Source organism: Globicephala melas, chromosome 5 (genome assembly GCF_963455315.2).
Source record: "Globicephala melas chromosome 5, mGloMel1.2, whole genome shotgun sequence".
Taxonomy (NCBI): domain Eukaryota; kingdom Metazoa; phylum Chordata; class Mammalia; order Artiodactyla; family Delphinidae; genus Globicephala; species Globicephala melas.
This window is the reverse complement of record NC_083318.1, coordinates 61,005,596-61,033,084: the sequence shown is the minus strand read 5'-3', so window position 1 is coordinate 61,033,084 and position 27,489 is coordinate 61,005,596. Positions and strand designations below refer to the sequence as shown.

The following is a 27,489-nucleotide window of genomic DNA, read 5'->3' as shown; positions in this document are numbered from 1 at the left end:
CAGCTTTTGGTTACCATTATTTTTAAATTTTGTTTATATTCTATTTCATTGGTTTCTGTTCTTTTATATAGATATAAATAAATAGATAACTACAACTACATATATATAGTCTTTCCTATAGTTACTTGGGCATATTTATATTTAAGAGAAGTTAAGGACACTGTCCTGATCCTTATATTTAAATGGAAAAATAGAACTCTTTCATATGGTAGTAGGTATTCATTACCTTCTGTTTCCACAGTGTTTTCCTCTGGCATTGCTGTTATGTTGTATTCTAATTAATTACCTGTAGTATTTCTCTCTCAAGGCTGTGAGATCTTTGAGAAAAGGTCTTATGTATTTTCAAATTATGCTCTTAGAGCCAGACAGATTTTTTATTCAATATTGTAAAGCTAAAGACAAAAGAAATCATAAATACTTGGGAAAATATGTTCATTTTACTTTTGTGAATTATAAATGTAAGAAGCAAACACTTGTAAAATCCAATAAAATCTCTTCCTTTAAGGCTATTTAAAAAAACACATTTATGGAATTTGGCCATTGTATTTGTTCATTAAAATCAAACTTATTTTTGAATATTGGTTTTTCTAACAAAAAGAATATATGTGCCTACAATTAATCCTTTACTCAAGATGGTAACATCTATTTTTACGTATTTTATCTATTTTTCCCTTTGCCTTAAGCTATTTCCGTGAGAGAAGAAATGTTCCCACCTCAACTGGAAAATCTATGACACAACAAAGTGAGTCTCAGCTTTTAAAGTCTGTAAATTAGTTAGTACTCATTTGATACTCTTACAAGTGTTAAAATCATGATCAAGAAAGCAGCCCACCTGTGGAATAGGGAATAGTGGGAATAACTGTCTGCCAGGGTTCATAGTACTCCAGACACTTTTAAAGGTGAGTGAATGAAAGGCAGTAATATATACGCAGACTCCTGGAAATTTGTACATGCTAATGTAAAAAGATTTTTTTACCCAGGCTTCATTTATCATTAACCACAGTCGAAAGCATTTAACTAAATTATGTGGTTTCTGACAGTCTGAACTACAGGGCGTAGATTTATGGAAAGTAATTTTGCCATGGTAACAGGAAAGGGCTGACATTGCTCTGGTCAACTGCTCATTGACAGAGGCTTTTCTTTCTTTTTGAAAATTCTGCGTGTACAAGTTCAGGAACATTCTTCTCAATGCTGTTAGCAAACACTTGACTACTGAACCTTTAAAAAAATTTGCCACAGCAGAAAATGCAAGTGTTGAGAATTCTTTCTTGTGGATCAATGTAATTCAGGGATTGTGGAAATTCTCTTGAAAGAATTTACTTACAGTTGCATTAATAGTTATGGTATTAGAGGGATTATATTAAGTGGATTCTGGCATTTTGAATGCTATAACATCTAGCTGTTACGTTAGTGAACTTTTAATGATCATTTGTTTAAAATTATAATAGAATTAAGATTAATTTTCTGCCATTAAAACTAATCTCTTATTTAGGAATTAACATTATAAACACACCATGACAATTTCCATTGTATGGGGAAATGTGCTTACTTATATTAACATGGATCCTATAGGTTAGCAAGGACAAATGTGACACATCACACTTTGAGAAACAGTGAGTAATGTTTTTTGGTTGTGAAGTGAGGGGTGTATACATTGAGAAAATCATGCTTAGAGTTGATTTGAGGGTAAGAATTATGAGCAGAATTTTGGACTCTCAGAGAATAAAGCTTAAGTTGTGATATTGCTATAAAATAATTAAACACATGCTTTTTTAAAACAATATTTCACATTATTCACATCTTTCTATTCTCATCCTATAATTCCCCCAAAAGATACGAATGAGGAGAATTCATCTTCCATTTTCCCTTATGGAGAGACCTTTCTCTTCCAGAGACTAGAAAATTCCAAGGTTAGTCCCGTACATTTTAATTTTTTTCCATATTCAATTCTTTGCTTTTCTGCCTATATATGCCTCTTCATTTTCCTTTAAGCTGTTTGAAGAATGTGTTATATTGAAGAAAGAAATTTCCATTCAGCAAAATTCTGCTCAGTAAAATCATGGCAGATTTATATCTTTAAAAATATATCACAGAAATACATTTCAGTTTGATTTTAGGAATACAGATCAGTGAGTTTTCAAAATTTACCACAAGTTACTTAAAAAAAAAAAGAATAAGACAAACCCCTGTAAAAAGGAAAGGCAAACTGACAGAAGCTACTAGATTTTACTTTGCCTTATACCCAAATATAGACAGACTTCTAACTATTTACAAATCTTAATTATTCAGTTTATCACTTAGTCTTTCCTCTCCACTACTTGTTCTCTTTTGGTATTTTATTTCTTGGTCATGATGAAAGAGAAGTTGGAAGACAAAAAGTAAGTGGGAAAGTAAAAGTAAATAAAATTTATTCTTAGCATCTTCTGTTCTTCTTAGTTGAAATGATGAGTTATTAATGATTTAAATAAAATATTGAAAAAGGGATCAAAAGGCTACCATTTAATATAGTCACCCTAATTAAATTGTTTTTATTGAAAATTGATCTAAACAATTGACGTTTGTTTAATAAAACTAAACCCAGATACTGTGAATCTTTGTAGAATATTGCTCCCCTAAAAAAATGTGTATTTTTTTTTATAGAAGAGATCCATAAAGAATGAATTTTGGACCCAGGAAGATACACTCAAAGGGGAAACAACTACTGAAAGAAACTCATTTTTTGTCAAATCAAGGTATGAGGACATGATTGATGATGATTAATTCTTTTGAATAAAATGTTATATAATATACAATGTTGAATTCTTGCTCATATTATATTTCTAAGAAAATAGTTTACATTGGTAAGTTCAAATCCTTTCTTTTGACAACAGCACTCATTTCAGTAATTGAATTTAGAGCCTGTAAATCGATTCTATAGTCTGTAGCACATTATTTTTGTCTTTTCCTAATTGAAACCATTCTCCCTTTCCCAAAGTGGCAAATATTTGGTGACCATGTTTGCACTTTAAAGATAGGAAGTTACCTTACTATGAAGAAGAAAGGGGCAGTGCCAAAAATGTCGCTATGTGAGGTGCATAATTTTTACAAATGTAAAGTATCCTTTTATTAGAAGTTCAGCATTGACAAGCAGCTTGAAAATTATCCAGTTATTTGGATCACACATGAGATTGAATAGCGTTTGTAAGGTACCAACTTAAATTTTATTTTTCTCTCAGCTTTATTAGCACTTGATGTAGTGCATCATTACCTAACATTTGTCTATGTTAACCTTTATTCTCCAGGGCTAACACTATTGAGGGTTTCCTTAAGATGAGACTAAATAATTGAGAATCTTCAGTAGGCATTTGATATGAACTTACTACAGTGCAGAATGTGGAAGGGGCCAAGTTAAGTCCTTTAAGGTGGCAGTGATTTTTAGAATACCACGTCCAGAAGGATGTAATTTGACTCCTACGCATATCTGTTTCATTGATTAGCAAAAACTTCTTTGTAATGAGTTTTATTATGCATAAATGGCTGAGCCAATCTGTTTTGTCATTCCTTAAATCTATACGAATATACTTAGCAACTATGTGTTCCAGTAAATATTATATGTTATACAGCTTTTACCTTCTGAATGTACCCTGGCCCTTTCTTGTTTTCTAGTTAGCAATGTGGTGCAGTTTTTTTCTCATTAGTGATGCAAAATAATACTAAAGTTCTCACCAGTCAAATCTACTCTTTGTTTTATTACATTATGATGTAACATAGGGTCCTTGAAGTCAATTAGTGGAGAGTCAGAGAAGGGGCAACATGTGGAAATAAGATCTCTAGTACCTCTCTCCACGAGATAGTGGTTCATGATCTGGCCCATTAAGTGACTGGCCACTTACTGGTGCTGGTGAATATGTTTAAATTGTGATGCAGAGAATATGGCAGTCTCCATCCTCACCACTCACACCCAACCCCCCAAATAAACAGGTCAGATTAAATGATACATAAGAAAAGATACACTACTTCTAGTAGTATTCAAATATGTGTTAGTATAATGAGAGATTTCTATTTTTCAGGAAGTTTTAAAAATTATCAGATGCGTTAATTGAACTCCACCATTTTTCCTGGCCTTAAATTTCTGTGATTGGTTGTTTATAAATAGAAAAAGTAACCAATGGCTTAAGTCACATAGAGCTGTGGGAAATATTAAAACCATTCTTTTTTCATTTAGCATATATGATAACAGGATGGAGAACGTAAGTGAAGACAAAGTAGAAGATATTTGGATACCTCGAGAGGACAAAAACAATCTTCCTATAGACTCTGCTTCGGAATCAGAATATTCAACAGTAGAAGAATGCTTTCACAGTTTAAGAAGAAAACATTCAAAGCCATATAAATCTAGGACTCAAAAAGCAGTGAATTTTGTCCCTGTTAATAGGCACAGTTATCCACTAAGCTCAACAAGTGGAAAGGCTGATTCATCAATCATTTCCTCAAATGTAATATCTCCCTATGCCTGTTTTTATGGATCATCTGCAAGAAAGGTGAAATCAGGATGGCTTGACAAACTCTGTCCCCAAGGGTATGTATTTATTCTTTTTTGTTTTTTTTCCCCTAAGTGGCATATTTTTAAAAATTCAAGCGTATCCATTTCTAAACCTGCTAGGTTGCTGTTGCTCCTCCCCACCCCCCATGCATACAGAGACAGTTTGTAGGGACTTTCAATACACTTTTGCAAATGCTCTTCTTTAGATATAATGTGGGGCATGGGCCATGTGCTGTGTGGAATTCTGGGTTAAGGTTCTGCATAGCAAATTAAAACTGGAAGTCTGATTTCACATCTAGATCCTTAATGTTAGTTTCTAACTTTGCACCAAAATGCACTATCCTGTATCTCAATTTGTAGCAAAGAAAAACAACAGCGATTGAGTTTGTATTACTCAGCCCACGCTGTTTGGCCTTCGCTCTTCGCTCCCATTATAACAGCGTTCTGTTTGGGAATACAAGGCTTATTGTAGTTAGGGGAAAGTATGTCACTGTTACATTTTAGGCTTCACTGCTATTGATATATTGTTTTGAGTTTTGAATGTTGCACAAAAGGTCAGAGTCCCTTGAATATTATACTTTAAAAGCAGTTTTATCATTTCAGTTGTTGACAAAGAAACTTCTGTCCTTAAGCATTTTGCAGTACTGAGAAATCTTTGGGGAGGGATTATGTTTAATTAGAATTATTTTCTGACATCCTGAATTTTGAATGTCCTTTTGAAATATTTACTGGAAATGTTCCTCATGAATTATTAAATTATTTAGGGATTAAATCTCTTCTGTTTAAGTAGTTGTTGTGGTGAGTCCCTATGTTGTGCTGGTTTTCGCTACTCTTCCCCGAAAAGGTGTATCATTTCTAGGAAGCCTTGTTTTCTCCTAAAATAAATTTTATTAGCAAAAAAATTGCTAGAAGAAGCATCAGTTGACTAGTGGGAGAAGGAATGATATTTCTTAAGGAATCGAAAAAAAAAAGCTGAACCCTTTTGTGGTTAGTAATTACATGATTAATACTTTATAGGATTGCATCCCTTTAGCAAATTAGATGTTGACTAAACTGAAGCAGAGAACTTCTTAGCATCACATTTTGTCTCACTCCTTTCTGGTTGCATTAGGATGACAAAGTAGTTAACTGTGTCTGCTTTTCATCAGTCATCGGTATTATTGGTAAATGCATAGTCAAATTGCACCGGTATGAGTCATTACTCAAATATACACACTGGTGGAATGAAACATTGAGCGGGAATAGTCTCAGGTCTTTCATTTCTGTAGAATTTAAATGATTAGGGAGATCCCAGTGCTCTCTCAAAGTATCACTGGAAGATTTAGCAGATTCTGCATACAGAGCCCCTAGCAGCTGTGGTTTCCTGAATGATCTCTGGTGGGTGGTACCTCGATCTTGATGGAGTTAGGTTAGTATGTTTATATTGCAGGCACAGAGAAAGATTCACCATTACTGGCCACCTCTGGGATAGTTAGAACATTTTCTCTCTCTTTTTATCAGAACTCTGACTTTCCATCCTTTCTATTCTGAACCTGTCTAAGGTTAGAGGCTGTAATTTTTTGAGATTTTTATTTTTCCATTTTAGAGAAAATAATTGAGTTTTCTGACTTCAGAGTCTTTTTCCAGGTTACCAGGATGCAGCTAGGAAAGTAAACAAAGGAGCTTGTTATATCACCAAGAAATTAAAAAGCTCTTCTCCATGATTATATTGCTATGACTTAAAAGAAATATGTGTAACTGGCCAAGAAGCATGTATTTATTAGACCACAAGTGGAATCTCCATTTTTCCTTTTTTCTAGTTAGACTCAGTAGGCTATGGTGAGGGTGTTTAAGATGCTCATTAATTAGACAAAATGATGCCTACCCATTCCTTATGCAGAGGTTACTGAGCTTTGTTTAACTCATGGTCGCATGTCTCTTTGGTGCAGGTAGCACTGATTTTGATGGCATTCTGAATTCCACAGAGAAAGTATTAGTACACTTTTTCTGTAAAGGGTCAGATAATAAATACTTTAATCTTTACAGCCATATGGTGTCTGTGGGAGCTCAGCAACTCTGCAGTTGTAGCATGAAAGCAGCCACAGAGAATGTGTAAACTGATGAATGAGGCTGTGTTTCCATAAAACTTTATTTATAAACACATTTCATGGGCCAGGTTTGGCTTGTGGGCCATAGTAGCATAAAACAGATTTGAGGGTTAGCTGAAATCTTATACCAGCTTCCTCCATCTCCTTTGGGCCCCACATCGAAAATTATAACCTGATAGATTACGGAACAAGGAAACTACTTCATTATTCTATCAAATCTAGACATAATAAGAAGCAGGATCTCTCTTCGGGTACCTTTCTGCCCTGAATGCTCGTACCCAGAGAGCAGCATGACTTGTACCTTACTTCCCTCAAGTTCTTGCTCTAAAGTCTCCTTTGCACGAATCCCTGAACACCAAAGTTAATATTATCACTGCCCCTCCCTCACCACCCCATTACTCCCTTAATTATTTTTCTCATAGCTTATACACTTGATGATTTATTTGTTGCATATATGCTCCGTGGGGACAGTCATCTATATTGGTTTTTGTTTACTGTGTTATCCTCAGCAACTAGAAGATTGCCTAGCAAGTGGTAGATATTCTTAGTGTTTGTTGTTGAATGAATTAGTAAAAACAAACTAGTATTAGACATAGTTTTTTCTTTCAATCTTTCTAAAACAGCTATTTTTTAATTTATAGGGATATTGTAGTAAAAACTAAACTCCAGACACTGTATTGGTTGGAAATCTGCTGGTGCCGTTGATAGTGCTGGTGTACATTAACAGAGCAGTGAACTCTCAGTGCATTTATTTAAATTCTGTTTCCCCCTATAGACATATAGGAAACCCTTTTGACTTTTTAACCTGCTGTTTTCTGTATGTGAGGACATGTGTTGTCAAAACACAGTTTACAAACAAATAGTGGGAATTCCCTGCTCTGTCCAGTATTTAGGACTCTGTGCTCTCACTGCTGTGGGCTCGGGTTCAATCCCTGTTCAGGGAACTAAGATCCCACAAGATACGCCACAAAAAAAAAAAAAAAAAAAAAGCCATACTTGGTTATCCTTCTCCAAATAGTGTTGGAAACTGTCCTCAGTCATGAGTGACATTAAACAAAGTAATAAAATTCATAATCTGGATTTATTTCATGTGACTGAGTGTCTGTTTGCTTTGAAATGGAAATGCCAGTTCTGAATCAATGCACAGTATGTGAAAACTGCCCAATATTTAGTAAGAAAATAATTGGATAACACCATGCAACTAGAGAAATATGGAAACATTTCCAGCTGAGCTTAAAGTATGAACATTTATTTAACTATTAGAATGATCTAATTATAATATAGCCTTATACTGTTGGTTTAAAAAATTGTATGGAAAAAACTTGATAAAATGTTGAACTTGGGTTTGTTGTTAGTGTTTCAAACAGGTGAGGCAGATGATAAACTTAATAAATGGTCTTGCGTTAAAAAAACCTCACTGGGTTTTGAAGATAAAAAAACAAGTCTCTTTCCTTCCCCTTTCCTATCTGCAACTAATACGCTCAAGCTTTTCAGCAAGTCTGAGTAGATGCAAATATGGAAGACTGGATAGAATTTATTCCAGAATTTCCTGAATGTGCAACTCAGAGGAAGAATCCTGTGAGTTTCTGTAAATCAAAGAGAACATGGTTGAATGTGCCACACCCCTTCTAGGAGAACCAGGTATTGAAATATCCAAGAATATCTGCAACTAGGAAACGCTTTTGACTTTTTAACCTGCTGTTTTCTAAAGATGTTTGTGTGTTTGGTATCACACACTGAGCATAGTTATAAAAACAGCAATATATCTTGAGGAATTCATATTTTTACTTGACAAGATGTTTTAGAACATTTTTTCTTACTCAGCTAAATTCCTCTTTTAAAAAATTAATGTTTTTAACCATAGGGAAGCATTGTGTGGTAATGTCAGTCCGGGACAGCAGGAGCTGAACATGCAAGGTTAACTCAGAAATTTGTGTATATAACATGCTCAAGAATTTCTGGACGAATACAAGGATAAGCAAGATATGTTCCTGGCCTTTTTTGTATCTTCCACCTTGGGCAGAAAAAAATATAAATAAAAATAAATTTGAAAGATAACGTATAATAATTGGTACAGAAAGGTCCACAAAATACAGAATCATGAGGTTACAGAGGGGTTGAGAAAACATTTCTTCAGAGATCTTCTAAGGAGGAGAAATAGCAGCTCGACTGACCTTCGGAAAATGGATACCGTTTCAACTGGAGTTTTTAGATGAAATACTATTCAGGCTAGAGGGAGTGAAAAGGCACTGATGTCAGTGATATCTGGATGTCCTGAAGTCTATGAGATAAATAGAGGGGTTAGCTGAGGTTATTTTATGGAAGACACAAGTTAGGCTCTAGGACCAGGAGGGAGAAACTGCCAGAGAATTACATGTCCAGGTTGAACACAGAACTAGGGAAAATGAAAAAGCCAGTGATCAAATACCAAAACAGGGGTCAAATTCCAAACAGTGATTGAGAGATCACTTAGAAGCCACCCATGACTTGGAGGGAGATCAGAACTTATACTGTTGGTTCCTTTGTCAGTGGCTGACTTTCCAGCCTGTGCCCAGAATCTCCAAGGCTGCTTTAGTGGAGCAGTTTTCCACCTGCTCCATAAATGTGTGAGGGCCTCAAGCCACCTGGGAGTGCTGTCCTGCGGCCAGCCTTTCAGTGAAAAGCAGTTGTAGTGGAAAGTTGACAAGTCTCTCTATCTGACCAGGGTTTTCTATATCAATCAGTGTGTTGAACTTAAAGTTGAATCTTAAATCTCTGATAAAAAGTATCTTTTTATACTGGTGAACTAGTTGGCCTTTTCTCTCAAATCACACATAACTTGTGAAGACCATGCCAAGCAAATAAAAGGCTTCCATATTTTATTTGTAATTTGAGGGAAAAATTCTTAGTTTTAGTGTTTATTAAAATAACATGGCTAATTTCAGTGAGTCTAGCTGCAGAGAAGTGAATGAGGGTGTTGGAATCAGGCAGAAATTAGAATTGTCAAGCTATCGCTCATTTGCTGTGTGACTCAATGTCTCAGAACTGCTGTTTCCCACACATAAAAGTGTAAGGTCAAGGCTTCCTCTGTGGGATCAGTTGGAAAAGTAGGTTAACATTGGGTCTGACTACAGAGCCCCTTAAGCAGGGCTCAGTAAACCTCAGCTTGCTTTCTTTTCAGAAGAGCATCATTTCATTTCAGGTGACCTTTGATAATGTTACCAAAAGTAAGTTCTAGTCAGTTCTTACCTTGGTAACTATAAGGTAAAGAAATCATATGTTCACATTAAACCTTCAAAATTAAGTTTTTTAGTGGTTATAAAAGCACATGGTTTAAAGCATCTGAAAGTTCTGTATGACTTATTAAGAAAAAATAGCTGGAGAGAGGGGAAGTTGGATAAAGACAGTCAAAAGGTCCAAACTTCCAGTTTATAAGATAAATAAGTACTTGTAATATATAACATGATAGATATAATGAACACTGCTGTATGTTCTATATGAAAGAGTAAAACCTAAGAGTTCCCATCACAAGGAGATTTTTTTTAATATTTAATGTTGCATTTGTATGAGATGATGGATGTTCACTAAACTTACTGTGATAATCATTTCATGATGTATGTAAGTCAGATCATTATGCTGTGCACCTTAAACTTATATGGTGTGGTATGTCAATTATATCTCAATAAAACTGGAGGAAAAAAAGCAGTTTTCCTCTTCTCCCACTTTATCACAAGAGGCAGCCACTTTCTACTTTCTTTAGTAGTTTCTTTTGGTACTTACTTTGTTTATCTTTTTTTTTTAAAATACATCTTTATTGGAGTATAATGGCTTCACAGTGCTGTGTTAGTTTCTGTTGTACACCAAAGTGAATCAGCCATATGCATACACATGTCCCAATATCCCCTCCCTCTTGAGCCTCCTTCCCACCCTCTCTATCCCACCCCTCTAGGTCATCACAAAGCACCAAGCTGATCTCCCTGTCCTATGCTGCTCCTTCCCACCAGCCAACTATTTTACATTTGGTAGTGTATATATTTTGATGCTACTTTCACTTTGCCCCAGCTTCCCCATCCCACCTGTGTCCTCAAATCCATTCTCTATGTCTACGTCTTTATTCCTGCCGAGCCACTAGGTTCATCAGTACCATTTTTTTTTAATTTTAGATTCCATATATATGCGTTAGCATATGGTATTTGTTTTTCTCTTTCTGACTTCACTCTGTGTGACAGACTGTAGGTCCATCCACCTCACTACAAATAACTCAATTTTGTTTCTTTTTATGGCTGAGTAATATTTCATTGTATATATGTGCCACATCTTCTTTATCCATTCATATGTCGATGGGCATTTAGGTTGCTTCCATGTCCTGGCTATTGTAAATAGTGCTGCAGTGAACATTGTGGTACATGACTCTTTTTGAATTATGGTTTTCTCAGGGTATATGCCCAGTAGTGGGATTGCTGGGTCATATGGTAATTCTATTTTTAGTTTTTTAAGGAACCTCCATACTGTCCTCCATAGCGGTTGTATCAATTTACATTCCTACCAAGAGTGCAAGAGGGCTCTCTTTCCTCCACACCCTCTTCAGCATTTGTTGTTTACAGATTTTCTGATGATGCCCATTCTAACTGGTGTGAGGTGATACGTCATTGTAGTTTTGATTTGCATTTCTCTAATAATTAGTGATGTTGAGCATCTTTTCATGTGCCTCTTGGCCATCTGTATGTCTTCCTTGGTAAAATGTCTATTTAGGACTTCTGCCCATTTTTTAATTGGGTTGTTTGTTTTTTTGATATTGAGCTCCATGAGCTGTTTGTATGTTTTGGAGATTAATCCTTTGTCTGTTGTTTCATTTGCAAATATTTTCTCCCATTCTGAGGGTTACTTTATCTTAATAATTTTTTCATACTGTATCTTTCTGACTCTTCAGTGTTAGTAATTAGCTGTTGAGGCACTACCATGGAATATAATATTTATTCATTTTCACCCACTGTCCCCCCTGCGTAGACACAGTTCCCATCTAATCATTCTTTTAAAGTAGCCATATAAAATGTCTATGTTATATCTGTATTTAGTTTTATACTCTTAATATCTATGTAAATGCTACTCATATTTGAGCTTTGCAACATATTATGATTAATTTTTCTTTCATTTGCAACCTTTAGTTTTCCTTGGAGTTAATAATTATTGATTCTTTTTGGTTTACTTAGTTTTTTATGTACTTAAAATTCATTTCTCCACAAATTCTTCCTCAGGACTATGAATTTGTGAAGTAATCAAAATACATACACATATCAATTTCACCGTCTTACAGCCCCCTAAGAAAGCTTATTTAGCTTGTATTTTCTAACCCACTTTTGTTTTTTGTTGTCCTATATTTAATGTAGAAAGCACTTTCTTTCTTTTGACTATTCATCTTATAATGTACTGTTATTGTTCCATGGACTTAATATATTCTCTTATCTTTCTATGGATATTAATAAGTGTTTTGAAGCTTTCTTTTCCTGTAGTGTCTGTTTCTTTCAATATTTTGGAGGAGGGTTTCTTCCCCATCTTTTACCTTAGAGATGTTTTCCTCAAATGTTTTGTTAATCTTGGGCTTTTAATTTTTTTAAGTAAAAAAAAAATTATTGCCAAAAAATGCTAACCATCATCTGAGCCTTTGGCAAGTCATAACCTTTTTGCTAGTGGAGAGTCTTGCCTCAGTGTTGATGGCTCCTTGCTGATCAGGGTGGTAGTTGCTGAATGCTGGGGCTGTTGTGGCTGTTTCTTAGAAGAAGACAACAGTGAAGTTTGCCGTATCTATTGCCTCTTCCTTTCATGAATGATTCTCTGTTTGGGCTGTTCATTTAAAATGAGATCCTATAAAGCTGATTGGATCAGGCCCTGATGGGTCTTTCTATTTCTTGTAAGATGATCTTGCTAAACTTTCCTAATGTGTTTCCTTGGAGACTCCTCATGCCAGTATCTTTTAAATGAATCTCCTTATTGAGGGTGGTAAGAGTGGTTAACAGCTTTTGGGGAGCTCAGTAGGGGAATGTGGATGTTTAGGATAAATATTTATGATATAGACATGATTCTACTGTTTTTAATGCTGTCCCCTACCTTTAGCCTTGTCTGAGTCTCCCAGTCCAGAGACCCCTGTTTGATCTTCTCCAGTGAATAAAACCCTATTATCCTGTTGAGGAAGAGGAGGGGCAGTTTTCCAGCTGAGAAGTAAGGGAGGGATTCTGGGATGGAGTGGTGAGGGGTGCAAGTTTATCTCTTTAATTGCCTTTCAACAACTCTTCTATTCTCAATACCCCCTCTCCTTCATAGTCACTTCCAGAGTTACTTGTGCCTGTATCTCCTGAGACCTTCTGAAATTTTGTGAGTAAATTGGTTTTCCTCTCAGTTTGATCTCTTGCAGGCTTAGCAATCAGTTCTCTGAAACCTCCTGAGTTAGTTCCTATCCCTTCTTAGGCTTTCCTGATTTCTTGATACTGCTGCTATCATTTACTTTTCCGGTCAGTGTTGGCTTGTAGTTATTTATTTTTGTTTGTTTTTTAATCCTTTGAGGTTTTAGGAGGAGTAGAGATAAATGCAAACTTTTCATTGGTCGTCTTAACTAGAAGCTGGTTTCATGTTGGATTTTTTGCTTTTTTAACAGAATATGACTCCATAAAATAAAGAGGTCTGAATCTTTTAACGTGGTTTTTCATATACCATGTCATGTAAGCACAAAGCTCTTTGTGAATATTGTAAAAGTTGGAAGTCACACATTAAAATTTGTGCTTTATTCTAAAACTCCTTTTAGCCCTTGAGATTTTATCTTAAAATTTGTTTTTTCTCATTTAAAGCAGAAATGGAAGCTGGGATTTCAGAAAATTTTTGTTTTGTTTTTGTTTTTTGGCCCCAACTCATTTTGGTTCATATAATCTTGGAAACAATCATTTTGTTTTACTTAAAAGTAAGGAAATACAGTCTAGAAAAAAGGGCTGATATTTTCTAGAAATATTATAATTCCTTGGATGTGTGTCTATAAAATACTTCATAACTAATACTGCAGCATTTACTATTTTTTTAATTTAATTAATTTATTTTTTATACAGTAGGTTCTTATTATTTATCTATTTTATACATATAATATGCGTTTTTCTCTTTCTGACTTACTTCACTCTGTATGACAGTCTCTAGGTCCATCCACGTCTCTACAAATGACCCAATTTTGTTCTTTTTTATGGCTGAGTAATACTCCATTGTATATATTTACCACATCTTCTTTATCCATCTGTCTGTTGATGGACATTTAGGTTGCTTCCATGTCCTGGCTATTGTAAATAGTGCTGCAATGAACATTGGGGGGCATGTGTCTTTTTGAATTATGGTTTTCTGTAGGTATATGCCCAGTAGTGGGATTGCTGGGTCATATAATACTGCAGCATTTAAAAGCCTCATACTTAAGAGTAATGAGATAAAATAACTAAATAGAAAATGAGTAATTAGATAAACAAAAATCTGTACTTTTGGAAATTATAGTAGTGCTAAAAAATATTGAGTCTAGTTAGGGTTAGAGTAGAAAATAAGATAAAACATGCATATAATTCTTCAGGATTATGTAAACAAGGCAGGTGAATCTGGAACAGCATGTCTATGATATCGTTTTTCTTAGATATTGTTTAGAATAATTGAGAAGTATTTTTTGATGATTAAAATACCATGATTAATAAAAGCCATAAATTTGACTTAGTTACTTTGAGGTTCATTTCGGTTATGTGATATTTAAAGATGACAGTTTGGTAGCCTCTGCCACTTTAAATTAATATCATTGGTTAGCATGCTTATCCAATTTTTTAGTTTTTTTTAAAGCTAAAAGATGTAATCTTTAAAAAAAAACAACCTTCTGGCACTTAGAATTGAAATTAAACAGGAGTGCCTTCATGTATATACTTCATAAATAGAGATGTAATTGTTTGTATATACACTGTTGTTAAAAAAGAATTTTTAAGACACACAGTTTTTGAGACAACAAAAACTGACACCAGGTGGCAAGGCTGTATTTATGATAGCAGTGGAAGCTTCACACAACCTGCCCTACTAGAACTCAAGGGAAGTGCTTATAGAAATCCATTCAATAACACCACACATGCCTTATGAATTATTCTAAAAAGACTTCTCAAAGAAATATTTTCCTTTAGAACCCTAAAAACAAAATAGGATAAAACCTAGGCTAATATTTTTCACGTCTACTTTACCTTTTTTTCCCGAAGGAATTCTGAAGCACTTTGCAGAATTGAACTCACATATTAAATGGGTAGAGGTCAAATGTTATTGCTACCTAAAGGGATATTGAGGGTGCTTTGCCATAAAATATCCCAGAGTCTGTTTTGTGTAGTTGTTAAGAGCATAGACTTTGGGACCAGACTGCCTGGATTTGACTTACAGAAATGATCTTTATCAGTTGTGTGACTTGGGCAAATTATTTAACCTGCCAGCTCCTCTGTGGCTTCATCTGTGAAATGGGAATAATAATATTACTTGCCTCATATGATTGTTTGGAGGACTGAATGAATTAATGTTTGTATATGGCTTGCAACAGTGCCTAGAACAAAGCACTATATAAGTGTTGTTTTTATTATCAAGATTAATAAATTCTGTATTGACAGGCTTTAAAATCTCTTCTTTGTATAATAATCCATTAGTTCTAATTTGTGTCATGTGATAGTAGGAACACAGACTAGAGTGACACTGTATTTTATACTTTGTCTTTTTTTAACATTTACTAAATAAATTTTTAATCGAAATTTAAGGGAAAGACATAACTTATGTCAGAGAAAGCGTTTAAAGTACTTTAGAAACCTCTAATTGTGTGTAATAGATTAATTTTACATAATTACACTGGATTTAGTTGCCTGGTATTAAGTAGATTTTTATAAATACATGAGAAAAATATTTAACTCTGGTAAGGAAAGATAATTCTTAAAAATTTACTGTTCACCAATTTTTTTAATTCAAAATTTTACTGAAATTTAGAAATAGTGCTTCTTAAGCTTTCCCTTTTATGTATCAATAGTTGAAATTTTGATTAATTTATTGAGTTTAACAATTTAAATTCAAGTTTCCATTCGCTAGAAAGAGGAATTGTGAGAAAGGATCTAAGTATAAGTTCTTATCTTTAATTAGCCAGTTATTAGAATTCAGTATTGAAGTTCACATGCAGAAAATAATTGAATGTTGACATATTTAATGAGAAAAATAGATTAAACATGTTTATATAAATTTAGTTTTAGAAACATTTAATTTACTAATTAGAATTTTTAAATAGGAAGGTACAAAATGCACATGTTAAAGAATACATTTTAAAATATTTAACTATAAAATGTATTTTAAAATTACATGGAAAGTAATGATGAATTACAAAGCTTTTGTCATATAAAAATTCTGATCTTTGTACTTGAAAAAAGCAAAAAATGAAATTAAGGGTGAAGTGGTTTTGTTAGTAGTATTTGTTTTCTCTATACGTAACATGAAAATTTGAGGAAGCATCTTGCAATGAGAAATATACATATTTGTTAGTTTATTCACTAGATATTCAGCATATTTTATATGCTAGAAACTGTGGTAGTTGCTGGTTTTACATTGATTAAAAAAACAAATGGTTTCTGCACTTAAGGATCTCAATATCTAGTATGGGAGGTGGAGGACACAAATCAAATATATAATTGCAAATTCTGCTAAGTGTCATTAAGTAAAGAAATGGAGCAAGAGACCAAAGGAATCTGAAGGATCTGTGTGTGACTCAGTGGTGGCCACTTGGGGGAATGACTTTTGAGCTGAGATCTCAAGGATCTCAAGTATCCAAGCCAGGTCAGGAACAGGCAGGGAGCATTCCAATGAAGAAAATGGCATATGGGAAGGCCACGAGGCAAGAAAGCATCTAGACAGAGGAGGCAGTATGGCTGGAGGACAGTGTCCACAGAATAGTTACCCACAGATTTGATGGCTGACTGGATGAATGAATGGTAGCAGAAGTAATGTTTTAACAGCAGGATAGCAAAATGGCTCTCTCCAACTACAGAACATTTGATTTTTCAGCGTCCACACTCTCATTCCATTTCAGCGTGGGCTGGGATTTGTCTTACTTACCTGTCCTTCCATAGATTATTAAACAGATTTAACCTTTCAAAATATTCGGTTAAAATGGCTGAACACATCTAATAGTCACCCGGTAGCCGAGAAAATTAAAAAATAGTTGGGGGAATATCTTAGGCGTTGAGTCTCTCAGAGGCTGACATTTTGGTTGGCTTTCTTTAGAAAGCCAAGCATCCAGTGTGTGGTTTGTAGTCAGTGCCTGAGAAGAGAAATGTAGCTTGTCACCTGGTAGCATCTCTGACTGATCTCTGAGCTGTCTGCCCTCCCTGCTCTCCTTCTCATTTTCCTGTGGACATGAATGTTAAGTTCCTGGATGATGCCTCAGACCTCAAACTGTCTATCCAGATGGTGATGGAATTCTAAGAAAACTTTGAGTCCAAGTGGCCGCAACTAAACCATCTTAAGTAAGACATGTTAAAGTAGGTTCTAGGGACTTCCCAGGTGGTACAGTGGTTAGAATCCGCCTGCCAATGCAAGGGACACGAGTTCCCAGCCCTGGTCCAGGAAGATTCCGCATGCCGCGGAGCAACTAAGCCCGTGCGCCACAACTACTGAGCCTGCGAGCCCCAACTACTGAAGCCCGTGCGCCTAGAGCCCTTGCTCTGCAACAAGAGAAGCCACTGCAATGAGAAGCCCGCATACCACAACAAGGAGCAGCCCCCGCTCGCCACAACTAGAGAAAGCCCACAATGAAGACCAAACACAGCCAAAAAAAAAAAAAAAAAAAATGTAGGTTCTAAACTTTTTTTCACTTCCAGCTTTGGCACATTTTGAAACTTTTAATCTAAGTCTGAGGTTTCAGAAGTTTTCTCACCTTCTGGCAGCCTTTCTTTTAAAATATGCTGGTTATTTGAGTGGTGGTCATTTGAGGTTTTATCTGTCTGTCATCTGGCTGTTTTCTGCTAAGGGGATATATGCTTAATCGTGTCACTCTTTCATTGAACAGATCCTTTTTTAGTGCCATATGTGTCTCTGTGTTAGTTGCTGATCATAGAGTAGAGAGTGAAACATCCTTGGTGTGGGAGACATCAAGCAACTAAACAAACATGTAATTAGAGATTGTGTTAAGTGCTATGAGGAAAAGGAGAGGGTGCTTTGAGAGGACAGCTTTGTGAATTGCTTTGGATCGGCTCATCAGGGAAGGAGTGTCTGTATAGGTGGTTTAGGTGGAACTCTGAAAGGTAAGGAGTAGTTAGCAAAGGAGTTAGAGGGCTAATGGAAGGTCCTAAGGCCGTTATCTCCCACAGACGTAGATTATTTTTATTCTAAAATGGAAGATTATATGTACTGCTGAGTTCTAGCTTACTACTATTCACCATGTAAGGTGGGCCTAAAACAAAACCTTGATTTATAGAATTACTGTTGAGATTGTGTGGGAAGATGTCTGCTCACCTGCCTTTAAGTGTGACAGAGATCAGTATGAAATGAGTGCTAAGTGATTTTATTCAATGTATAATGACTGTGTGTTTGCTTAGTATTTCTTTACCTTGTAACTCAATGCTGGCAACTTGAAGAACCTTTGAGTCAGTGAAGGAAATGAAAACCGACACTGTCGGATGTTCCAAGGTTAAGAGAACACATGACAGGCCAAGGGAAGTTAAAAAGAAGCAGAAGGGGGCTTCCCTGGTGGCACAGTGGTTGAGAGACCGTCTGCCGATGCAGGGGATACGGGTTCGTGCCCCGGTCCGGGAAGATCCCACATGCCGCGGAGCGGCTGGGCTCGTGTGCCATGGCCGCTGAGCCTGCGCGTCCGGAGCCTGTGCTCCACAATGGGAGAGGCCACAACAGTGAGAGGCCCGCGTACAGCAAAAAAAACAAAAAAAAAGCAGAAGGAAGAGGGAGTAAGATGGAAAGAGGGCTGGGTCGTTAGTTGTAGTTATATAATTGTAAGGTCTTATGTTCTTATTACTTCATGATTGATTCAGTGCTTATATGTGAAAGTGTTGTCCATACCAGTGAATTTTGAAGCTTTTCTCAGTTTGATCAGATTTGCTCTAATTTTATCTTAAGCAGAATAATTTGGCTAATGATCAATGTGGGCAGCTCGCTGTATTTCACTAGAGTAATAGGTGTGTGTGGCCCAGGAAAGAGCCCAGAAGACAAGTTCTCCACTCTTTCTGAGGTGCTTTTTCTACCTTTAAGTCTTCTAAAAACCACAGAGAGCTATACCATTTCCTTATCTTAAACATGTTAGAGAACTGCAAAAGGAAAAGGTAGACGTGGTTATCTACCTATTTGTTTAGAGATGACTTGTTTTTTAAACAGGAAGTTAATTTTCATATATTATCTGTGATAAAGGCTAAAAGTATCTAGATTGTATCAGTTCACACTGAGAGTCGCATAGAGAATAAGACATTCAAAACCTTTAGGATTGTCTGACTTCGGGGAAGGGGACTGAAACAAAAACAAGTCCAACTAGAAATGGGTCTTCACTTTTCCCTTATATAGTCAGAAAATCTTTTTCTCCTTTTATGCCTAAATAGGGAACATATGATGACATTATTTTGCTTTGTTTCTCGTGTCAGTAACCATTTTAAACTGTATTTGCCTTTCATAAGATTCTATCTCAAAATGTTAATGTTTCAATGAATTTTGGATGATTGCAAGTGATTCTCCATATTTAGTCAGGGCCTTTACAGCTTATTTGATCAGAATTAAATAATATATCTATGTAAATCCAATTGACAAAGCTTTGTTATTTTAGCAAAATATTATGCATGCCCCAAAGCAAAAATTTAAAAAAAAAGATAAAATGTTATAAGCATAATGAAGGATAAAAATTTATGTTATCTTCATTGAGGAATTATCTCCTTTAAGGGATATAGGTGCCATGATAGTGTTTCTGACCACACTTTGTTTTCTACTCAACCTTACCGATGTGGATGATGACACTGCAAGTTACATTTTAGAAAATGATGACAGGGCTTCCCCAGTGGCGCAGTGGTTGAGAGTCCGCCTGCTGATGCAGGGGACGCGGGTTCGTGCCCCGGTCCAGGAGGATCCCACATGCTGCGGAGCGGCTGGGCCCGTGAGCCATGGCCGCTGGGCCTGCACGTCCGGAGCCTGTGCTCTGTAGCGGGAGAGGCCACAGCAGTGAGAGGCCCGCATACCGAAAAAAAAAAAAAAAAAAATGACACTGTTAGCAGTATCCTTTTTTAAAAGCACCTAGGGCAATTGATTAGAAAGTGTCATTGTACATATTTCCTTTCCTTTGTACCATTGCCAAAACTGTACATTGTCATAGCCTACTGTTCTCTTCACTGCTTACTATCAAATTGGAATGTACTCAACACAGTTCTATATTACAACTGTATTTAAAATCCAAGTGCATGGTTCTTAAATGTAAAATGACAATTTCATACGTTTTACAGAAAACGCATGTTTCAGAAGAGATGGGTGAAATTTGATGGCCTTAGCATTTCTTATTACAATAACGATAAGGTAAGTACATTTTACAGTTTTCAAAGATTGTCCTACGCATGCTGAGTGTACGTCAATAAACTAAGCACGTGATTTGGTCTTTAAGAATAGGAGTTGGATTATCAACATGAAAAGAATTTGCATAGGATAAAACACTTAACTCTTTCCATAGTTTAACTTTTCCCAGACATATAAAATTGGGATTTTTTAAAACTTAAGTATCTAACAATTATTTATGGAATATCTCCTACGAACTACGGGATTTGCTATACGTGATATGCAGATACATAAGAAATTGCCTTTATCCTAGAGGGTGCTCAAAAATGTTTATAAAATGACACCACAAGTAGAAAATGGCAAAGCAAGGAGAGGTTATTTTGTCCTCTGGAAGGGGTGTGGAAGAATCAAGGAACGCTTCTTGCATGAGATTTCTAATGGCCATGAATTTTGAAGAAAGAAGAATGTTTGTACGTAGAGAAACTAGAAAGAACAGGACTTGATAGCAGAGAGAACAATGAGATGCCCAGATTCTCTGATTGGAAAATAGAGTATGTTCGGGAGCCTAGTGGGAGATGAAGCTGAGAAGGTTGTGTTTGGAGTTAGAGCACACCGAATATCTTGATGTGCAAGTGGTTACAATATATTCTTTAGGCAGTTGAGTCTTAACAACATGATACTATTTTGATCATGTCCTTCTCCTTAGGGATGAGAATGTCTTTATTCTTAGGAGATGTAGGCTTAAATATTTAGGGATGAAGTGTCATTATATATGCAAATGTCTTTCAAATGTTACCTATCTATATATACCCTCTCTATATGTATATTTTTATATATATATATGTGTGTATATATATATATATGCATACATGCATAGCTAGGTAAAACAAAAAATAGCAATGTTAACAACTGTCCACTTGAGGTTATGAGTGTTCCTTGTACTAATCTTTCAAATTCTATGTGTTTGAAAATTTCCTTAATTAAAAAGTTGCAACTAATAAATAGACCGTATTTTTTGTTAGCTAAAATCATATGATTTTACAATCTTAACTATATACGTTCTTTTAATATATTGATTTAACACTTAACCACATCCTCTTATTTATAGTTTATAATCTAATATTATCTTCTCATTATTTAGTGATTTTTCACTGCCTAATATTGGTGTTATTGGTGGCTCAAATAGAGATTTAGATTCCCTTTCATGTATTGATTGTTCAATGCTACAAGAAAGAAGAGCGTATGCTTTTAGACAGAAAGTAATACACACTGCATGCTACAACACTAAGAATAACAGAAAGTTTAGAGAAGTATTCATTGGTTTCTCTTTGCAGTGATCCCGCTAAAGCATCAGATAGGTTTAAACACACCTCTTTGACATTTGCAAGATATGGGATGAACATTTTTAAAAGCTAGTTTTCTGCCTTAGCTATTGTTTTTAGTTTGCTTGTTCATTTGAATCTTGAGACAATTTCTGTAACCTAGGGTGGGTAAAATGTAGTCTCTGTATCTGATGCAATCTGACCTCTGGTTTCCTTTAGCACCTGTGCCCTTCTCTGGTTTGCTTGAAATGATGAAGAAAACTACTCTGTGCCATCAGGCTCTGTTGGTGTTGATATCATTATCATTCAGGAGAGAGAATTTCTAGTGTCTCTGTCCAACCAGACTCACTCTCTTTGTCCTTTAAAAGCTCATCTCAACGGTAGTGAGGAGCTGAGCACCTATCCACCCTGATGCAATAAAAACGATGCAGCCTTGGTTTTAAATTGAGATAAAAAGTTTGTTAAGATGAATTCTTACAAATTCTTTACCTTGACATTAAAATTTAAAAACAAATTCAAATTGTTTCCTATGGCATTTCGTTCCTTTAGTACTCAGATGAGTGGTTTCATGTTGGCCAAAAAACCCCAAAACACTAGGATGGGTGTTTCCTAAAAGGAGACGTGGTTTCTGTTGTGACCCTTCTGGCAAAAGGGATGGATTGGTGGACTGGGAAGAAGGGATTTCAAGGCCAGTGAACAGAGAGCATAAGTATGGCCATAGCTTCTATCTCAGCTGGGTGTGCAGTTTTCGTAGTCCTGTGCACCAAGGAGTCGTGTCTTCCAGTGTTTAAATGTGCACTTGAGAAGCCTGTGGTTGGGCTTTCAGGAGGTAGTTTGCAGAGTTGCCTGTTCCCCTAGTTTTCTTCTGCTTTCCTCAGTGCTGCTCAATCATGTTTCAGCAAGGCCTTTTCATTGTATTACTGAAAATGGCATCATCCCAACAGCCTTGATATCTGGTCACCTGCCAAGAGATCTCACTCACCCCTGTTCTCACTCAGCTGGGGGCAGAATTGCCCTGTGGTCATTTCATTGCCTGAAAGTGGTAGATAAATGGCAAACTTGACCTAGATATCTGTTTATTATAGGCTCAAGGGATGCTTTAGAATTGCTTTCCTTAAGGAAAATTTCACACGCTGAAAAATGCAGTCATTTTGAGCCTAGTGTCATTTAGTTAGTTTTTTTTTTCTTTTCCTGTTTTGTCTTTATTGTGTGTTAGAATGGAAATGTAAAATCAACTCTACAGTGTTAAAAATTTTGAGATTTATCTTAGAATCTCAGAAAAGCTTATAGGTGAGCCATTAGAGAAACTACAACTTCCTGAGGTTAAAGTAACGTAATATTTCGCTTCTTAAGTACATTTTTATCACTTCTGGGGAATTTATTTTTCTATTACTCTTCCATAAGTACTAACGTTAAACAGCATCATTATTGTAGGCATGTTGGTGAGTTGTTATGTTTTTAAGGAATTTTTTTTATCTCTTTGAAGAGATCTAGAAGAAGGAAAATCTCCTTTTTAAAATTCCTGTGTCTTTCTCTACAATGCTGCTTCATTTTTTCCTCTACTGAAAAATGGGTTAATGGTAATGTTTTATTCAACATATAGTTAATTATCTCACTAGAGATGTATTTTTGTAAGCTCCTCTAATTCTTAGGCAAACTACAGTTTGACAGCGAATCACCTGGGGGATAAAGTGTAAATAAATGTTTCTGGATATTCTGGATTTTTCACTGTCTGGACTCAGCCACTACAAACTTACAGCCAGAGGGACTGTATCACTGTCCCCAAAGGTGCTGTGCCCCTTTGAATCTCTCAGGTTGCCTGACAATGGGGAGACATTCTCTCCCTCCTGTCAATTCCTAGAGCACTTCCTGGTCTAATATTGCCATTATAACCCACTTGCATTTATTGGTTTTCTTTAAGCCAATCATGTCACGTGTTTCTTTGCAGTGACCTTTATCAACAATGTCTTGGTACAACTGTGGAGAACTTGTGTGTCTTTTCCTGTATTTTCACCTCCATGGTTTTGCTCTTCCCTCTGACTCTCATTAGCCATTACCATCCATGAAAATCCTGTGCAAACTTTAAGACGCATCCTGTTCTCCTCCTCCATGAATGTTTCCTTTATTCTCTCCAACTATGACATTTGAACAATAATATGCAGGAAAAGTGAGAGGGAAAACAAGCTGAAAGTAGGGAGGCAAATCAGGAGAGTGTGCAGTAAATCAGGCATTAATTTATCAGGGTGTAGGCTGTATAGGCCAGTGGAGGTGTTTAAAAAAATGAATTTCGAGAAATACTAAAAATGAGCTGTCGTAGTTTGTATAATTGTGATTGATTGGACATAGGATTCATTCATTCAGAAAATAAGCAATACTGATTATGTGAAAGGTAATGGAGAAAATAGTTGTAAGATGCACAGTCAGTTTGGAAAGACTGTACTGATCAGATGATCCCACAGTAAATATAAAGAATTATCATTTAAATTAGAATTAGTAATTGCTATAGAGGAAAGTACAGGTTACTGTTAAATTAGGGTTATCTGGCTGGATGAGGATGAGGGGCCTGAGAGAAGAGACTGGTCAGAGGGCTTTCTTCAGAGCATATATTCATGCTGAAATAGGAAAGAGGTAGAGGCAGTAAGTATGTGAAAATGAGTATGAAAAATGGTTCCTTGCAGAACAGAGTATGTAGAGTCACTGGACTGAGCAGAACCACAGTGTATTCATGGAACTTCAGTAAAGCTAATGTGACTAGAAAGAATCAGGAACTGGTAGGGAGCAAGTTGACCATGTAGATGTCAGAAGAGTCCCAGGTTATGTGATTACAAAAGAGAAGTACAAGTCAAAGGCTACTCTATTGAAGACTGACCAGAAGAATGATATTTTTATGGACAGATATAGAGGAAGGGTATGTTTCCAGGAGGTAATTCAGTTTAAAAGTTTGAGGTGCTTATCGGACAGTTATATGTCCCATTGATGATTCAAAATACGGGAGTGGAGTTGATGGAAATGGACAAGGAAGGAAGGAAGGGACAGATTTTAGAATTCTCCACATAAATTTGGTAGTTGAAATAGTAAGAAGGTATTTTTTTTTCCTTAGGGACAGAAGATAAAACCAAAAACATGGAAAATAAGGAGGAGGAAAAGTTATTTTGTTAGTACTTATTCCTTGACCTCCCTCCCCTTTTTCCAGGAAGTTGCCCCCTCATCTTCCTAAGTCACAGTTCAAGTATCTTACTTGATTTTGGCTGCTTGAGAGGATAAAGGAAAGCCTTCATGGTGTTGTTATTGAAGATGGCATTAAAGAATGGATAGGATTTTGATGGATACATAAAGGCAGGAATGGGAGTTAGAGTAGAAGAAACTGTCAAATAACTAAGAGGGAATACCATGAGAGTATAGTGTATCTCTTCAACTGGCAGAGGAGAAACTTCCCAGTAGACTGCCATGTTGCTCGCAGTAACTGTCTTTTACCCATCTGCTATTGTATGGCTGGAGTTTGCCGCTGGGAGGAATGTGAACTTGACCCTTGTGATCTGCATGGAATGGTTTAGTGCATTCTTCTCCTAACCAGTTGTTTCAGATACTTGGGACCCGGGTCAAAAGTGATGGTTCCATGGATGATGGAAAGGAATTGTAGAAGAAACCCCATGAAGTTGTGTCTAAACTCTTTTGACACTAAGACCTTTCGTGATGTGGCCTTGATTTATGTTTTCAGCCTCACCTCTTTTGACTCGACACTGCAGCTCCTCTTACTTCTCTACTTTACACCTCTGTTATTCAGTCTTTCTGGCCAGGATACCCCCTGCCCCCTCACTTATCTATTTGGTTAACTTAACGTTTCTTAAAGTCAGGTTCAAATGTCACTATCTCTGTGAAAATACCTCTGACCTTTTGTAAGCAGAATTGAGAACTCTCATCTTCGTACTCTTACTTCCCATGTCTTGTACTCTTTTTAAACTTTTTTCTCATTTGGTTAGTTGGTTTTTCATTTTGAGGCCACTTGAACATATAAATACTGTTGGAATTTTCTTTCCAACACAGGGCCCAGTAAATGTTACACTCTTAGTAAATAGTTGAAATTATGGAGGTGATGATTATGCCAATTGTTTTAGGAGGGTCAGGAAAATGCACACGGAGAAAATTATCAAGAGTCTTAAGAATGACTTTCTTGAGCAAAATTGTAATAGGTATATGCCAATTACAAAGAGCCGAATCCATGTTTTTTCACTCTTCAGTCACTGGAGAATAAAAAGTGATGCAGTGGAGATTAAGATCTTCATTACCAGAGCATTGAGTAATATGGGTTAATTGATACAATCCAACAGTCTGGTTTCTTAGATAATATTCTTGTTCACAATATGTAGCAGTAGTTTTGAATTGGTGTAGTTACAGTACCTGTGATGGCCAGCAGATGCCTGCAAACACCATAAAATCATTTTGACCAGATTGTTTCAAAGAATATACCGCTGTTTTTGTAACTATGTATTGCTGGTCTGCTATGTTGTTTGTATGTGAGTCATTGTCTCTTAATTGCAGATGAAGAGAAAAGTGAAAAGACATCTCACTTGGAAGGGGCACTTAATATTTTCCTTTCTGGGGACTTAAGTGTATATAAGGATATATGCTATTTATATGTGATTTTAAAATTTTAGATTGAAATTATGAAAGAGAAGCACTTGTAAATATCTTGTCATTCTATTTTTGATAAAGGGAATTTTATTTTAATGTTTCTTCTTTATGGATCCTTTTCTCTAACCAATACAGGAGAAGTATTCAAAAGGAATAATTCCCCTTTCTGCTATATCTACGGTACGAGTTCAAGGAGACAACAAATTTGAAGTTGTTACAACACAAAGAACTTTTGTTTTTAGAGTAGAAAAAGAAGGTAAGATTCTTTCTTTATCCCTATAAAAAGAGAGACATTAATTTCTGACCAGTCATAAGATTTAATAAACCAGTTAAGCTAGAAATGTCAGACAATCTTTAAATATGTTACTTTTAAATGATTTACATTTTATATTAATTTTTTGAATGCCATTATATTAAAACATAAACACATTGACAAGTCATTGTTGTTTGTTCACTGTTCTTTCATGCAACAAATATTTAGTGGGAATCTACTAAGTGCCAAGGCCTCTTCTAAATTTGGGGTATATAGCAGTGAAGAAAAGTAGATAAAAATCTCTGCTCTTATGGAGCTCACTTTTAGTTGTTGATAATGCAAAATAGTTATTCTATGTGGAAAAATAATTTTTCTAGTAATTAAAACATTGGTTTTATGAAATTTATGTATGGCCTATTTTTACGATCAAACAGGCATGGCAATCATTTTAAGATAGATTTTGGAGTATCTTTTATATTTCTTGAGTTTTTTTTCACCTGTATCATCTGCTGTGGGTCACTTGATGGTGAAAATTGATCTAAAGATGGCACATGGTTTGTGGATGGAGTCTAAACCTTTAAATCTTCTCTGACTCTTTTTTCTGGGGTGGGGGAGATGGGGAAGGGAGAGACAGGCAAATTAAAATTCTCTGTTGTAACTTCGATTGACTCTCAGTATATCAGTACTACTTTTAAATATTGTAAATAAGGCCATCTTCATTAACTAAAGAATTAGAATTTTAACTTAAAGCATCTTTTATTTTAGTAGAGATGATAACTTGATTTTAAAAAGTACTTCTTGGTACTTAATTATTTGAATAATAGTGGTATGGAAAAATTACTGAATATGTGATATTTGCTAAACGCTTCATTTTCCCAATAGTCTCATGAGGTTTGTAGGTAGTACAGTTATTATCCTATTTTACACATGTAAGTATTTACCTTTTATAAACTACAACAATATTAGAAATTATGGGGCAATTTTTTTTTTAATTGCTGGATTCCTAGAACATATGCCAATGCATGGCACATGGAAAGCACTCAATAAATACTGTATGTCACTGAAAAGTTTCCATTATTACTTGGGATAATCAGTAAATGGATAAGTCCCAACTGCTGATCACACTGCAGCAAATTTTTTCAAACT

The 27,489-nt window shown here is 35.7% G+C and overlaps 1 protein-coding gene across 5 annotated transcripts in view; it reads left to right on the top strand.

Annotated features, from left to right (window-relative positions):
- Positions 1-27,489, top strand: part of ARAP2 (ArfGAP with RhoGAP domain, ankyrin repeat and PH domain 2) — a 199,575-nt gene that overhangs the window by 33,021 nt on the left and 139,065 nt on the right. For all 5 annotated transcript variants that reach the window (XM_060299232.1, XM_030881005.2, XM_060299231.1 and 2 more), the window contains exons 3-8: positions 684-742; positions 1,834-1,910; positions 2,641-2,732; positions 4,205-4,558; positions 20,091-20,160; positions 26,226-26,346. In XM_060299232.1, coding sequence (XP_060155215.1) covers positions 684-742; positions 1,834-1,910; positions 2,641-2,732; positions 4,205-4,558; positions 20,091-20,160; positions 26,226-26,346 — 773 coding nt within the window. The remainder of the gene's footprint in view (positions 1-683; positions 743-1,833; positions 1,911-2,640; positions 2,733-4,204; positions 4,559-20,090; positions 20,161-26,225; positions 26,347-27,489) is intronic.